This window comes from Sparassis crispa (assembly GCF_003851025.1).
Source record: "Sparassis crispa DNA, contig_000017F, whole genome shotgun sequence".
NCBI classification, from domain to species: domain Eukaryota; kingdom Fungi; phylum Basidiomycota; class Agaricomycetes; order Polyporales; family Sparassidaceae; genus Sparassis; species Sparassis crispa.
The window spans coordinates 208245-221961 of record NW_020939764.1 but is presented as its reverse complement, the minus strand read 5'-3'; the positions used below and the strand labels follow the sequence as shown (position 1 = coordinate 221961).

At 54.1% G+C, this 13717-nt stretch overlaps 4 protein-coding genes across 4 annotated transcripts; all 4 read right to left on the bottom strand.

The window, feature by feature from the left end:
* Nucleotides 1–89: 89 nt before the first annotated feature.
* On the bottom strand, nucleotides 90–2171 carry SCP_1800790 (hypothetical protein; the record flags this gene model as incomplete). Its single annotated transcript, XM_027765169.1, has 2 exons — nucleotides 90–1419; nucleotides 1474–2171. The coding sequence occupies 2 exons, from the start codon at nucleotides 2169–2171 to the stop codon at nucleotides 90–92; spliced, it is 2028 nt and encodes a 675-aa protein (XP_027620970.1).
* Nucleotides 2172–5774: 3603 nt separating this feature from the next.
* Nucleotides 5775–7657, bottom strand: SCP_1800780 (hypothetical protein; the record flags this gene model as incomplete). Its single annotated transcript, XM_027765168.1, has 9 exons — nucleotides 5775–5821; nucleotides 5887–6116; nucleotides 6180–6881; nucleotides 6935–6976; nucleotides 7036–7162; nucleotides 7213–7230; nucleotides 7286–7371; nucleotides 7422–7546; nucleotides 7607–7657. The coding sequence occupies 9 exons, from the start codon at nucleotides 7655–7657 to the stop codon at nucleotides 5775–5777; spliced, it is 1428 nt and encodes a 475-aa protein (XP_027620969.1).
* Nucleotides 7658–9218: 1561 nt separating this feature from the next.
* On the bottom strand, nucleotides 9219–10854 carry SCP_1800770 (Ornithine decarboxylase; the record flags this gene model as incomplete). The annotated part of the gene is made up of 3 exons (XM_027765167.1): nucleotides 9219–9580; nucleotides 9645–10379; nucleotides 10446–10854. 3 exons carry the CDS (start codon nucleotides 10852–10854, stop codon nucleotides 9219–9221), a joined length of 1506 nt encoding a protein of 501 aa, XP_027620968.1.
* A 1078-nt stretch (nucleotides 10855–11932) lies between these two features.
* On the bottom strand, nucleotides 11933–13567 carry SCP_1800760 (Serine/threonine-protein phosphatase 2A activator 1; the record flags this gene model as incomplete). The annotated part of the gene is made up of 5 exons (XM_027765166.1): nucleotides 11933–12415; nucleotides 12522–12715; nucleotides 12788–13136; nucleotides 13186–13311; nucleotides 13361–13567. The coding sequence occupies 5 exons, from the start codon at nucleotides 13565–13567 to the stop codon at nucleotides 11933–11935; spliced, it is 1359 nt and encodes a 452-aa protein (XP_027620967.1).
* Between the last annotated feature and the right edge of the window lie 150 nt (nucleotides 13568–13717).

The following is a 13717-nucleotide window of genomic DNA, read 5'->3' as shown; positions in this document are numbered from 1 at the left end:
TGAAAAACGAACAGATCAGTCGAAGTGAATCTTTGAGCAGAATAATCAAAAAAGTGGAGTAGTCCAGTGATAGCAAAAGAACAGTAGTACTACAGCTTCAGGCCGACACCCCTTCCTGTTACCTTCCTGAGCACCACACGCAGCACGACAGCACATACACCAAGACCAACGAGGAGGACATAAGATGGCAAATCCGATACCGACGAAGGTTCTGCGTTGTCGTCATCATCTGTGGGCGCGGACGGAAGACCAATAGCCATGGGAAGAGACCGCTTGAATTGTTGAAAAGCGGCCGGAAGAAGCGACACCCTTGAGGTTGTGTTGTCCGCTCCCACGGAGGACGATGCAACCTCTACGAGCTCAGATGATGCCTCTGCACTGGATGCTGCATCTCCAGATACAAGTGCGTTGGTTTTCGCGTTAGTCGCTCGCGACGCCTCCATTTCACGCTCGTGTTCGCGTTGTTCCAGGTCTGCAACTTTCTGCTCCACAGCCTCCAGTCGCGCTCGGAAGGTCTCAAGAAGCGCTCGAGTGGTCGTCAATTCGTCTCTGAGAATATTCTCTCGAACGATCCAATCTGTCTCCAACGGTCGCTCGACGCCGTCGGTCTGAGTGCCTGCCTCGCGTGCTTCTAGCACTGACACCGCCTCTGGTGCAGCCTCCTTCTCCGACTCGGTGGCGGAGCATGCGGTCCCCGCATCACTAGGGGCAAAGATCGCAGTTACGACGCGCCGCTCCTCTCGGCCCCTCCTGTGGTGGCTGCCCTTGCCGCCGCCATTTTCCAGCGCTACGATCGTCCCGATCGCATCCTTTTCCGGAGGTGTCTCTACCCAGGTCCCGTTGGGCGCGCTATTCTCTGCTACCCGCTTGACCGTAACGTTAGGTGCAAGATCCATCTCCTCCCACGCACGGACACCCCACGAACCTGTCGAGTCCGTGCCCGAAGGCTCGGTTGCTAGGAGCTCCTCCATCGTTGGCTCGAAAGTTTCCTGCATCGCACCGCAGACTGGGCTCGAGCTGCGGAGCGGGTCCTCGTCGATGGGATCTTCCTTATGCAGCCAGCGCGCGATGTTCGAGGGCGAGCGGTGCACTCTGCCACCCTCGTCCCCGTCGAAACTGCCTTCGGAGCTGAAGCTACCGCTGCGCTCGAACGACTCGACCATCCCTCTGACGCGACCGCTGCGATAGCGCGTCGGGGAACCTCCGCTCTCGCTTCCAATATCGTCCGCCAATAGGTCAGGAGCACTGGAGGAGTAGAGGCCGTTGGAGAAGACGTCTACGGGGATGGCGGGGGAGGCGGAGCCGGGTGAGGACGAGGGCGAGGCCTCCGTTCCCCAGATACGGCCCTTGAGCATGTTCTGACGTAGATCATGCGATGCTGAAAGAAGAACTTGGCGCCACTTCTTATTCATACCCATGCTGTCAAATGAGATCAATCTCTTTGTAAATGTACAAATCAAGCAAAAAAAATACCTCTGCAAGTCCTCATCGCTCAGCTTCAAGAACGTCCGACCACTGACCATGCGTGATCTCAAGAAAGTTGCAATGTCCTTTGCAACGGGAGTCGGAAGGACACAGTCAGACTCACCGGGGCGCGCGGCAGAGGTGACACGAAGCGCTGCCATCAGATATGACGACAGCTGCACGGGGGTCCAGAGCTTCGGGTTGGAGGGAAGATCATCAAGTAGAGCCGGAAGATGACTAAAGACATCAGGTGAAGTATAGGAAGGGAGAGTGTCAGCACGCCTTGCGCGCCGCGAACATGGACGGGCCTCATCTGCACTGGAATACCCGCCCGCACCACCATCGCTGGGATGCCCATTCGAACGAGTGGGGCTGGAACTGGGGAAAATAGGTGGGACGGGAAGGGGGCGGGGAGAAGAACGAGACGGAGATATATGAATGGGCTGCGACTTGGACGGTCTATGACCTTTGACATGTTCGGAACTGCGGCTTGCGTTAGGTGAGACAGGGACGTAGTAATGGTGCATCGCAGCAACGTTGTGGCCGGATGAGTTAGACCGCGTGAGGAGTGCACTAGTGGTGGTCTTGACAGCGTAAGGATGTGGATTGGGTTGCAAAGCAGGATCGCGTTTCGTAGGAAATGGGAAAGGATATACCAACGGTGATGAAGGTAGAGGGGGAGTTGGTAGTGCACGTTCAGCAGCCATCGTGAATAGGTTCACTATTTTGCCCAACTAGACAATTTCTCGTTAGAAAAGCGACAGGTAAAACGGTAATGTTAGACGAACCTCCGGGGGGTAATGGGGGGTAGGCTCTTCAGGAGTGAAGGAGTGCAAAGTTTGCTCGTTGCCGTGGTGTACTCAGGACAATTCTGAAAAGACTATGAGTAAGAAAAGCTCTTAAACAGGACGGAATCTGTATCCTAATGATTGAAAGGTTGGATGCGGCGTCAGATCCACCGTCGACTAAAGCCCGCGACGCCACCGACACACATAACCCCCGAAAAACATGTAAGACTGAGATTCTCGAGGCAATAATGTAGGAAAGTGATTTCCTGATACTCACTGTGGATACGTATATGAGCAACGACGGTATCCTATGGCCCAGGGAGTCAGACACAATGGATTTCTTCAATGAGACGTTTTCGTGTTATGAACAAGTAGAAAGGGGTTCTATGAATTGTCAAATCACCATTGACGATGAAGATAGTCCGGACGACAATAAATAGATCGCGCTCAAGAATCCAAAACTTGCACCTCCCGCTACCTGCGAAAGTCACCGTAACGGTAGTGCTGATCTTTATTCTGGAGACGGCGACCAAAGGAAGGAGTCTCTTGGATTTAACCGACGCAAAGATTGGACTGCGAGCGAGCAAACTACCCCTGCTTTGGCGCCAAAACAGTGTAGTTGAAACTCACAGTTAAAGGTGTATCTAGCTGCACAGGTTCTGGACAAGGTTCTCTGGGGGCATAATCTCTCTCCGGAATGAAGCAGACGGGAGATGGTGCAGATGCGTAACGGAAGTCACTGTGAACCTCGAGGAAATGCTCGGAAATCGGAGATCAGCATGGTCGGGTCACGTTCGGTGACTTTCACGCATAGTACACGTGATAGCGTGACACTCGCAGATCGGGCCGTTCCTCGTTCACCAACATATATCCACAGCTCAGAGGTCAGGCATCATTAATGTAACTGTAGCCAAACGCTACTCACGAGTTCCGCGCCATCTGTGAAGAATAAAGTAACACTCGAAAGGCCGCCAGGCGGCGGCGGAACTTGCTCGGAGACGAGAGCGGACAGAATTGCCACAAAACAAATAGCGCACAACAACTGTGTAAAAAGGACACTTTCACTTTTGGGTCGGGAGAGCTTGCTCTCCGAGCAAGAATTCCTCCGACTTTTCTGTCGGCTTCAATAGCGATACTTGCTTCCGGAATATGTTTCTCAGGCCCCGACCGTGACCGTAATGGCAGAGATGAAATTACCCTTAGTTGACGCAGCATTTGCGTTGCTGTCATTCTGCAAGAAAAGCCCTTGGTTGCACGGTAACGCTATAACGCATGGGAATAACTGGAGGTGCGTCGCTAATGTCAGGGATTCCATGACAGAGGAAGAACCAACGCGGTGTGACAGTTGTTATTCACACTCTCAGGGATATCTATGGCCTGTCAGTTTGAATAGGTATTCGTTATCGAAACCTGTGTCAAATCTGGCCCCTCGGTGATGTATCTGGTCGTTGTACTCGGACTTCTAAGACGTGTTCCTTACCGTTTTATATTCGCAGCAATTCGTAATTTGATACGGTTGGCCGCATGATAACCAGTAACTCCGCAGTTGATTCTGACTGTCGTACTCTGTCACCGGGTGTGTGCCTTTACCAAGCAAAACTTATCATGGACATCGCTGCGTGAATTTCTACCAATCACGATGGGTGGTAGCTATACGTCATACTCAAAACTGCTGTCATTTTATTCTAAATTTTACTCGTACTCTCACAGAATGTAAGCAATGACTCCTTTGAAAGGTGGTGTGCGCAGTTCGCTGACGACTGTGTTCCTTCTGAGCAGCTTTAGCCGCAGCATGTTCTGGCCTGCTTGGAAATTTGGGGCAATGCTTACAAGTACCGTCTACTCTCGACCCCTAAGAATAGCATGTTGGTTTTCTGTTGCATAGTTCGACGCTCAGGAGGTTCGTCACATCCTTGTCAGAGGTTTTCTCACTCTAATTCCACGATTATCGAAGCAGAGTTATCTTAGACTCGTTGTACATCTCGACAATGAAGCAGGACCTGATAAGGCACCTAAACGTTGTCCCTTCACTAAGCAACCCTGTTTCCCACCTGAACTTGTGGAGCAGCCCTAACCATTGTCGTGGTTCGAAGATCGCATTGTATTGCGGAACCGAGCCTCGATTCGCGCGATAGGATTCTCGTGATACATGAAACGAACTCCTACACTTAGACTCCCGGGGCATTCGACCCTCTTCTACATTGAACTGACATGAAGCAGTTTCTCCGTAGGACCCGGAGAAACATTGAAAGGTATGGGAATCCTGACTGATAACAAGACGTGACACATCGTCATGATCATCAACGTCTCTTCAATCCATTTGTTGATCGCTTCCTGCTTGGTTCTCGTTCGTACGTGCCCCGAGTGCGACCACTCCGGCAGATGATGGTGAGATTTCACCGGTTGCTGCGTACTTCGCTGTGGGCTGATGTTGGACACATAGATGGCGCCGTAAGGCGTTCCGGGAATAGTCTCAGCTTGTCAGCAGCCAGCGAGAGCCAACGTCCCGAGTCCCTCGAGAGACCGGCCCAAATGTGGGCATATGCATTGGCGCATCCGTTTCAGCTCCCTTCCCCATTCCTGAGTGAACAGTATGCCCGAGAAGCGCGACGGGAGTACTACTTTCCCTCGGCCAGAACGTCGCGGTGCGGTGGGGCGTATCAACTGAATTGTACTCACTGCACCCCGGATGGCACCATGTGATTCGGGAGCCAACGTTAGCCCGTGTCCAATTGTAGCGGTGCACGCACAGGCCACCGCCGCAACGGGAGGCCAAGATATGCTCTCGTCACACAGTGACATATCACGTGCAACAGCCAAGGTCTGTCACGTTGGTCGCGGATTGGCGGAGGAAAGCACTCGAGCATTAATCACTCCACGGCTCCTTCAAAATAAAATAAACTGTTTCCAGGGAAAAATCCCAAAAATCCTCTCTACAAAAAGCTAGAAGCACAGTCTGAATACAGAGCATGTCTGTTGCAAAATTATTCATTTAATGTGTTTTACCAGCCAAGCATAACAGAAAAGGTCATGTGATATTGGTCGTATGAACTGCATATCTTGGGCATATCTTATGACTTGGGCTACTGACCACCGTGCCCGGTGGACGGTATTGACCCCGTAGGAGGAAGTAGCCGTGGATGGGTAGATAACGCCCCACTAGCTATCTGATAATTTGATCATTCCGTATTCGGTGGTAACAGGCGGTAACACCTGCCTCGCCATCCTCGGTGACGACGTCGGACTTTCTGCCATTGTCAAGGCGAGCGCTTACGGTGCAGAAGCTCGGTCAAGTTCGAAAGGAGCACTCCATAGTGCCACCAGGTGACCACGATGCAATCAAACCGTAGCGGGCATCCGCAATCTTCTACTACGGGTAAAGGCTGAAAATACACGGATGCGAATATATTTATACAGAAGTGCGTGCTGATGGAGAGCTACATGGGGGTATTACTCGCGCGTGTACGGCTCGGGGTACGACTAGTAGTAGACGAGAGACGAACAAGAAGAGATGTCAAAGCTTCACCACGGTCGCCATGCATGTCGGGCGGGCTCGGGTACATTATCGGCTAGGATACAAATCTCATCAGTACCTTGTGAAACGAACATACACGATGATCAGAAACCAACTCACCTTGGCGTGCCGAGGGTGGTAGGGGCGGGGCGCGCTGCTCCCAGGCCGAGGATGTGGTAACAGGCATGTGTACATGTCGTGCCTCGCCAGAAAAGGGGGCCAAGTGAGGTGCGGGCTCTCCGCGCGAGCTGGCACCAGTGCGCGAACCGCCACTGCGGTTTGATGAGGACGTCGACGGAGCGGAAGGCGACGCCGAAGTCAAGTCCGATATTTGAGAAAACTGCCGTCCGCTGAGAGCGAAAGGAGGGCGATCAGCAATGGGGACAGAGCAAGTAAGATAAAAAATATTTTACGTGCTGTACTCTGGCGGAGGACCTACGCACCGTCTGTGCAAGGCCTGAGCGACGGTCGACTTTCCGCCCGCAACGTCCGCATCGTCATCTGACCGCAAACGCCTGAGGATAGTGAAGGAGTCGTCAACGCGCTGACCTTCACGCAGATCCAACGACGATATTGGTGGTAGTGTAAATGACCCCGAACGGTTGTTTCCCAGCCTCCCCGTTGGCGGTTGTATTGAGGGTAATTTTATCGACTCGAAATGCATGGGCCGAACGTCAACCTCGTAGACGGCAGGTGGGCTCGAGAGTGAGCTAGGGTAAGGAGAATAGCGGATGTTGGTTCGAATATCAAGTGGCGGAGAGTGGCGGTGCGCCTGGGCATAAGGAGAATGTAACCCGTTCATGGGTGGAGGAGTGTGATAGGCACCCTGCGCATAAGGGACGTGCAGCATCACCGGTGAACCAGCCTGGTATTGGTGCGAGTGGCTCAGCTCACGACCAGACAATGCAGAGTTGACTGCCTGAGGGCGAGTAGAAGCGCTGGAGGTTGACGCGGAAGCAGCGAGGGTAGGAGAGATAACGGTCCACTCATGCCTGGAGTCCGGAGGAATGTCATTTTGCGTGGTACGTCGCGACCTGCGCTTACCACTGCCAGGCTTGACGATCTGACCGTACCCAGGCTGATCAGGCGAGAGGCACGTACTTGGGAATGTCGGGCTAATCAGCTGAATCAGGGGCCAACGGCATCAGCGAGATGCCCTCGGACTCACCCAAACAGAGGTACGAGATCATAGCGTATTGGCCAAGCCACACTGGTCACAAAAGCGGTCAGCCTTTGAGACATGTAAGTTCACTGTGAGGAGAAACTAACAGTCGGGCTAGTCGTAGAGCAGTTTCATAAGGCATCCATGTGCCCTGAATTTTGAGGTAGCCACCCCGGACTCTACGCAACTGCGAAGCAAGATCCGGCTGTGACTCGACGATTTTAACGATATCCGCTGTCCGAACGCGTGTCAGAACACGCCACCGTCAGATCGCGTTTACCAACCTTTAGAATTACCCAGCGCTATAAATTTTCACCAGCGTCAGTTGTGTCGGGCTGCGGACACCGAGCTGCTTACCCTTCCATATCCCGGTCCACAGGACGTAGCCATCGTCCATGTCGAGCATAATCCACTGACCGTTCAAAGGATACTCGTGCACAGGTCTGCAGCAGAATTAGCAAGAGGTGAACGGCGGCATTCTCGAGCCGCTTACATGTAGCCACGGGGATCGTTACTTGTAATATAACGTCCTTTTGTAACATGGTGGTTTGGACTCGCGTACGGTCGAAATCTCGGACCGACGGTGACGGGTTCGGAGGACGGCGACGGCATATGATCCTGAGACAGCATATGGTTCACCACGACGGTGAGAACAGATGGTCGGGTTGGAGTACTTACAAGTAAGAGGCCGGAAGACATGTTCGCGGAACGATTTGCGCCGAGGGCCATCGCACTTTGTCGACAAGAAGCAGATGGTGACAAGGTCGAAAGAGGATTTAGACTCAGACAAGAGGATGATATATATGCACGAGGAAGCCGAGACTGGCGGATATTTCAACTAGCGGGGCTGCGGAATATGGAGGGTGGAAAAACACCGGCACGAGCGTCAGGCGAACTCCACAAACGACCACGCAAACAGAGGAAGAAGCACTGCACAAACGCAGGAGAGTTGCAGGCAACGTGTGGACGGTATCATGATGAAGGAGCCAAGGGCAAGCAGGCCACCTTCCAACCGTCGCCGGTGTTACTTGTTGTCACCTAGCTGCCTGCTATGTTCCATTAGAAAACGTTGCAGTGTATGGATTAGGCACCGAGCCTCGGTTACAAATAGAAAGGGGGTATGATCAGAAATGCCCTGCGCCAGTGGCAGATCTCATCTGCTCGACTGAACAGAAGGCGGGGCCCGGAACCGCGGGATGCCGAGGGCGATTCTTTTTCACCTCCGGTTCCGGCCAAATGAGCGATTTTCTTGTTGTCAAAATGTTGCCAAAGCTACGCGCCAATACGCAAGGGGGCCATTGACAGATATTGGACAAGAACCACCGAGTGTTCCGCCCGCAGGGACCTTTTCTTCACACACACGTCTCCACAGAAAAATGTCTGATGCTCCTTATGCATCCACGTACTCCCGATCAAACGGCGCGAGTGTACCTGTGCAGAGCGTCCCATGGGCTCCCATAGGGGCCTGCGAATTTGCTGCAAATACGCTCAGCCCCGGATGCACTCACCCATGTTCCGACTTCGAGTTCTGCGGGTGAAAGTTTTGCTGGTATATTGCAATCATGTGCGGCTGGACCTACATATAGGCTTAGCTCCTCCGGTCGCACTTATACTCCTCGGCGAGGCTTATCCACAGAAAGTATCGAGGGAACGGATTCGCGTCGGATTTTGTGGACCATAAAGTTGTGCGAATATTGGGTAATCTCCTGACTGCTCGGAGGCACAAGACGGGAGTTCTTGTGTGCTTCTAGCACGCGCCGGGCCGTCGAGGAGCAACGGGGCACGGGACGAGGGACGGCGAACCAGGTGAAGGTGCCCAATGGGGGTTGCAGTAACCGGGATGGGACGCCCTTGATTGCTCGCTCGATCGAATGCAGATCGCTCCGCCTCGAGGTCGCCTCGATGGCGAAGCGGGAAATACGTCACGGGGCAAGATTACCCTGAGAACCGACCAAAAATGCGATAAGCATTTGTCCGTTCACGGCCGAGGCCGGCCGAGAGGCGTGGCGTGCCTCGCGGCCTCAATACCGGCCCCGAGACCGCATGGTGCGGAACCGAGGTCGTACGACGGCGACGACGCTCCACCCGCCCGGGTTAGCGCGACTTACGAGAGAGCCACTCTTCTAGTTTATCTCCACGTTCCACGTTCCACTTTTCATCAACATCCAATGCGGCAACATTCGCCGTCGGTGACATTACTGCCAAGCGCATTTATAGACTAAGCAAACAGCAACCGTTAAGACTATCGTTCGGTCAGATATGCTCATGGAGTGAAATACCACCGCCACCACTAACAATCCTCCAACGCCTTTTTCAGGATCCTGCGCACCTCGGCGGCACCCGCCCCGCCGCCGGTAGTGTATATGACATTGCTGACCTCGAACCCGTTGAACTGGCTGGCGGCACATACCGTGTACGCGCCCATGTTCTCAAACGCCAGCCAGTCGCCCACCTGCAGCGCGTCCGGGAGCTGCGTAACGGGGCACACGCAGTCGATCGAGTCACACGTAGGGCCCCACACGCTGCAAGGGCGCAGCGGAACTGAGGCCGGGACGTGGAAGGATCCGTTTAGCGACAGCACGTATGGCTGCGGGACCTGGTGATCGAATAGAATGCAATTGAACGAACCATACACGCCGTCGTTGATGTAGTCTGTAACCCGCGATTGATCAGCATTCCCCATGGCGTCAAAAAGCACAGCCTGGCGGAGACATACACATCACACTGGGCTGCTCGGGATCCACATCGAGATCTTGAGGACTTGCGTCAAGTGCGGGGGGCGCCCGCCGCGCAATCACGTTCGCAGCGAGACTAAACGCCCTCGAGACATAGTATCTCCCAGGCTCCGCGATGATTCGGATGCCCCGCCTGTCCGGGAAGTAGCGGTTGATCGCGTCCATGAGAATGGAAGCGGTAGCCTCGAAAGTCACGTCCTCGAAGCCGCCGCCCACATCCAGAAGGGAAAACGCATACCCGGCTTCCCTGCCCATCTCGAACACGGAGCGCGCGCGCTCTACAGCGTCCGCATACGCCAACGAATCAAAACAGCCACTCCCCACGTGGAAGCTGACCCCAATGACGTCGAGCTTCAGCTCGCGAGCCTTCGTGAGTAGCCCGGGCACGGTCACCAGTGGGGCACCGAACTTGAGCCCGAGGCGGCACAGGCTCTTGGAGTCGTCGGTCAAGATGCGCACGACGAGTTTCGCGCCGGGGTGGACGCGGGCGATCTTGTACAGCTCATCCGTGTTGTCGAACGTCATCATGTCTACACCCGCTTTCGCCGAGTTTCGGATGAACGACGTGGCCTTGCACGGGTTGGCGAAAATGATGCGCGAGGAATCCACACCGAGTTCCAATACCCGCGAGATCTCGCCGATGGAAGCGCAGTCGAAGCCCGCTCCAACCGCTGCGAGCAAACGCAGTACGTAAGGGTCCGGGTTGCACTTGATGGCTAATTGACAGCCGAAGAAAGGCGTTGAGAACACCATCACGAACAAAAAAGAAGCTAGATGCATACCATAGAAAGGCTCGATCTCAGGGAGATTTTTATCCCAGCGCTCATGCTGTCTAAAGACGTAGCTGAGATCGGCTACGAAAAAAGCCTTTTCCGCGTCCGACTCGCCAGAAGCAGCGAGGTGCGACGCGTGCATGACACCATTTCTGAGGTGTATGTCGGGGTGGCCACGCAGCAGCGGCGGCAGGCCGGGCACGGTTACATCATCGTCGGCAGGGCCGTCGCTTTCCCGCTGCCGAGAAATGACAGCATTGTCGTGGGCTTGGACAGAGGATAGCAGTCCGTTTACAATTGCATTGGCAAGAAGTTTCTCTGAATATGAGCGCGCGAAGCCGGAAGAGGGGGAACACGAGACAACGTCAAAGTCGAAGTCAACTGGGCTTTGCGCAGCGAGAATATCCAGTCGAGACATTTGATCCAGCTCAGAGGCGGATTTGTAAGAACGAGCGAGCTCTTCGTTAGGATCTATAGCTTGTGCGTTGGGTGACGAAACAGTGGTCAGTGGCGGCTGGGATCTAACCGAGCGAGGTGGAAAGCGCGAGAACGCTGAAGAGAAGAAAGTCGTTTGTTCGCGAGGTACTAAACCCGTATTACCGAGCCTACCGCCCGCGGCGGATTAGGGACGGTAACTGAGCGGGTTTCTGCAAGCGGGGCAGGTTTCCTCGCTCCTTGTGCAGCGAGGAGAGTGCTCAAAGGCGAATGACGAAGTGTCGATCGAGAAAGCGAAGGAGCTGAGAGGCAGCTATCGCAATTGGGCTGAGCTGTAAGGGGTTGGGGTGTAAGTCGTGTCAGGGAGGTTCGCCTGCGGACGTGGCCACGACGCGTGAGTCCGATTCAAGCGCAATCAGCGCACAAACAAGCACATACCACGAACAGATGACCACCTGCACGAACAAAGCTTGTCAGCGACCGTGAGGCAAAATTAGAGTCAAAATGAAGGGCGCACTCGAGGGTCAAGAGACGCAGATCGTCGTTTCGCGTCTGGTCAGAAATGGTGGCGCTGAAGGGTCCCTGCGTCGTCGCTGGCAAGCAATTCGACGGCAGAGGAGTTAATAACAAAGAGAAAGACACCTGTCGATGGTGGACGGGCGTTGGACGAAGCGGAAGTCCAACACTTTTTTCATCGATTACATTGTCCCGGCGACTGCCGAGGGCGATGTCGCATCACGTGCAGTTTCCACTTTCAGAAATCTATCCTCTCCGGTTGGCTGGTCAACGTACGTCAACAGCTGCAAGGTCCGTGCGCCGAGTGCTGCTCTGCAAACTGTTCATCGTCTTCTTTGCAAGTAATTCTTAGGGTTGGACAGATACGGCAACCCGACATCCTCGCGCCGTTGTCGGAGATGGCTGTACGTTGGCGGCATCCGTCGCGGTGAAACCACGCATCTATGAATATCGTGGAACATCATTCGTGCACAAGTTGCTCATCATTAGAATCGTGATTCATTATGTGATATAATGGTAACGAACCCGCAACAAACTTCTCCACCTTAGTGAGCACCGCCCTCTCCCCTAGCACATTCATGCTCCTTGGATGCCGCAGGCGGGGGAATGGAGCTGACAACGCCATTACCAAGCGAGCGTGGAGAGGTGCCTGAGGTAGAATCCAGCGGACGTAAGGCTGTACTTGCTGTGGGCCCCAGTGGCATGCGCGCCGCGATGATCGGGCCATGTCCATGTCCATGCCAGTGACCACTGTGCACCCCATCGGTGCGGAACGGCGAGCCTGTGAGGCTGCGCGGGGTAGATGCCTGAGACACGGTGGTAGCCCATGGAACACGTGTAGCAGGCAAGGCGCTCGCAGAGTTTGTGTGGGGTATTGATGTCGGGTACAGCGCAGCGCGGTGTGGAGCGAGGGTCGGTACAGTGTTTGGGGTAGGTGTGGATGGTGTCGGGTCGGGGGAGACGCTCCAATCGAGGAGTCCGCCAAGGAAGACGTGCTGCACGACCACACGCTTTCCCAGCACTTCAGCCTGAGAAAAAGCGAGAAGCCCGATCAGCGAAGTTCATATGAGACGGAGATGTAACCATAGTCGAATGAATGTGTACCACTTCGGCGGAAGTTGTTATCACACGCACCTCATACATTTTAAACAGCCCTGAGTTCACCTTCGACCATGAAGCGACACCAGTAGCGATTGAATACAGCTGTGACGAGTGTTCGTGAAACGGGCCATGTTTCACTTCGTGTATCCGCATAATTGACATGAAATACAAGTTTGTCAGCGGCAGAGGCGGCCGCAGCACGGCCGAGACCGAGTACTCGGTCTGATCTAAGAGTTTTCGTCAACGGATACAAGAATGAGAAATCGGTAAAATTAGCAGGTAAAAAAAATGTTGCAAACCTCGGAGTTGGGCACTGCCGAAGATATACCCGAGGAAATGCGAATCATCAAGGCCCCACACCCCGTGGCTCCCCGCTGGCTCGAGGTTATATACGTCCTGGAGGCGCCAGCAGAGCCTGAGGTAGCGCACGAACACAGACAGAACGAGCTCGCGCTCGTGTACCGGGTTGGGCTCGATGTAGCGGAGCAGGGATAGGCAGAGCAGAAAGAGAGCGAACGACGTCTCATGTCCTGTGCCATAGTCCATGCGCACGGGCGAGCCGAAGGCCGTAGCGAAATAGGGCGAGAGGAAAGGTATGGCAGGATGCAAGGAAGAAGGTAGGAGTGTGTGTAGAAGAGAAGGAGTTTCCTGCGAGGTATTGGATCTAGGAGACATGGAGGGGAAAGAAAACACTCACCGATTCAAGACGCCTCCCCCAGGTGCGGAACGCGAGATTTCCAAAGCGCTGCGGGGTTGGTAGAGGTGGAATCTCATCGATCCAGTGATCGAGAGTATCTAGCATAGATAATATAGATGCTGCCGGCTGCAGGTTGTCAGCGCCACAGCTGAGACAGTGAGAGATAGCTTCTGACCTCACTAGGTGGCTCAGTCCAAGGTAGGGTGTAGCCTACGACGGACTCATTCAGCCGCCGCAGAAACAATCCGTAATCTTGGTATCCTCGAGTAGTCTTCCAGAATACGAGGTCCTCGTCTGTATGGATCTTCTTGGTGGGAATGTCTGCGCGACGAAGTTCTGCGATAGCGATGTGGCGAAGGGGAGGAAGGTCCGAGGCGGCCATGATTGAGGTTAAAGCAAGGCGTAGAACAACTAATGAGTACAGATGAGAGGTATGGATACACTTCCGATGGATGCTGGTGCGTTATACGCTCTAATGACGGGAAGACCAGATCTAGACTTGCTGGTGACGCGAGAATTCAGGTGTATTGTA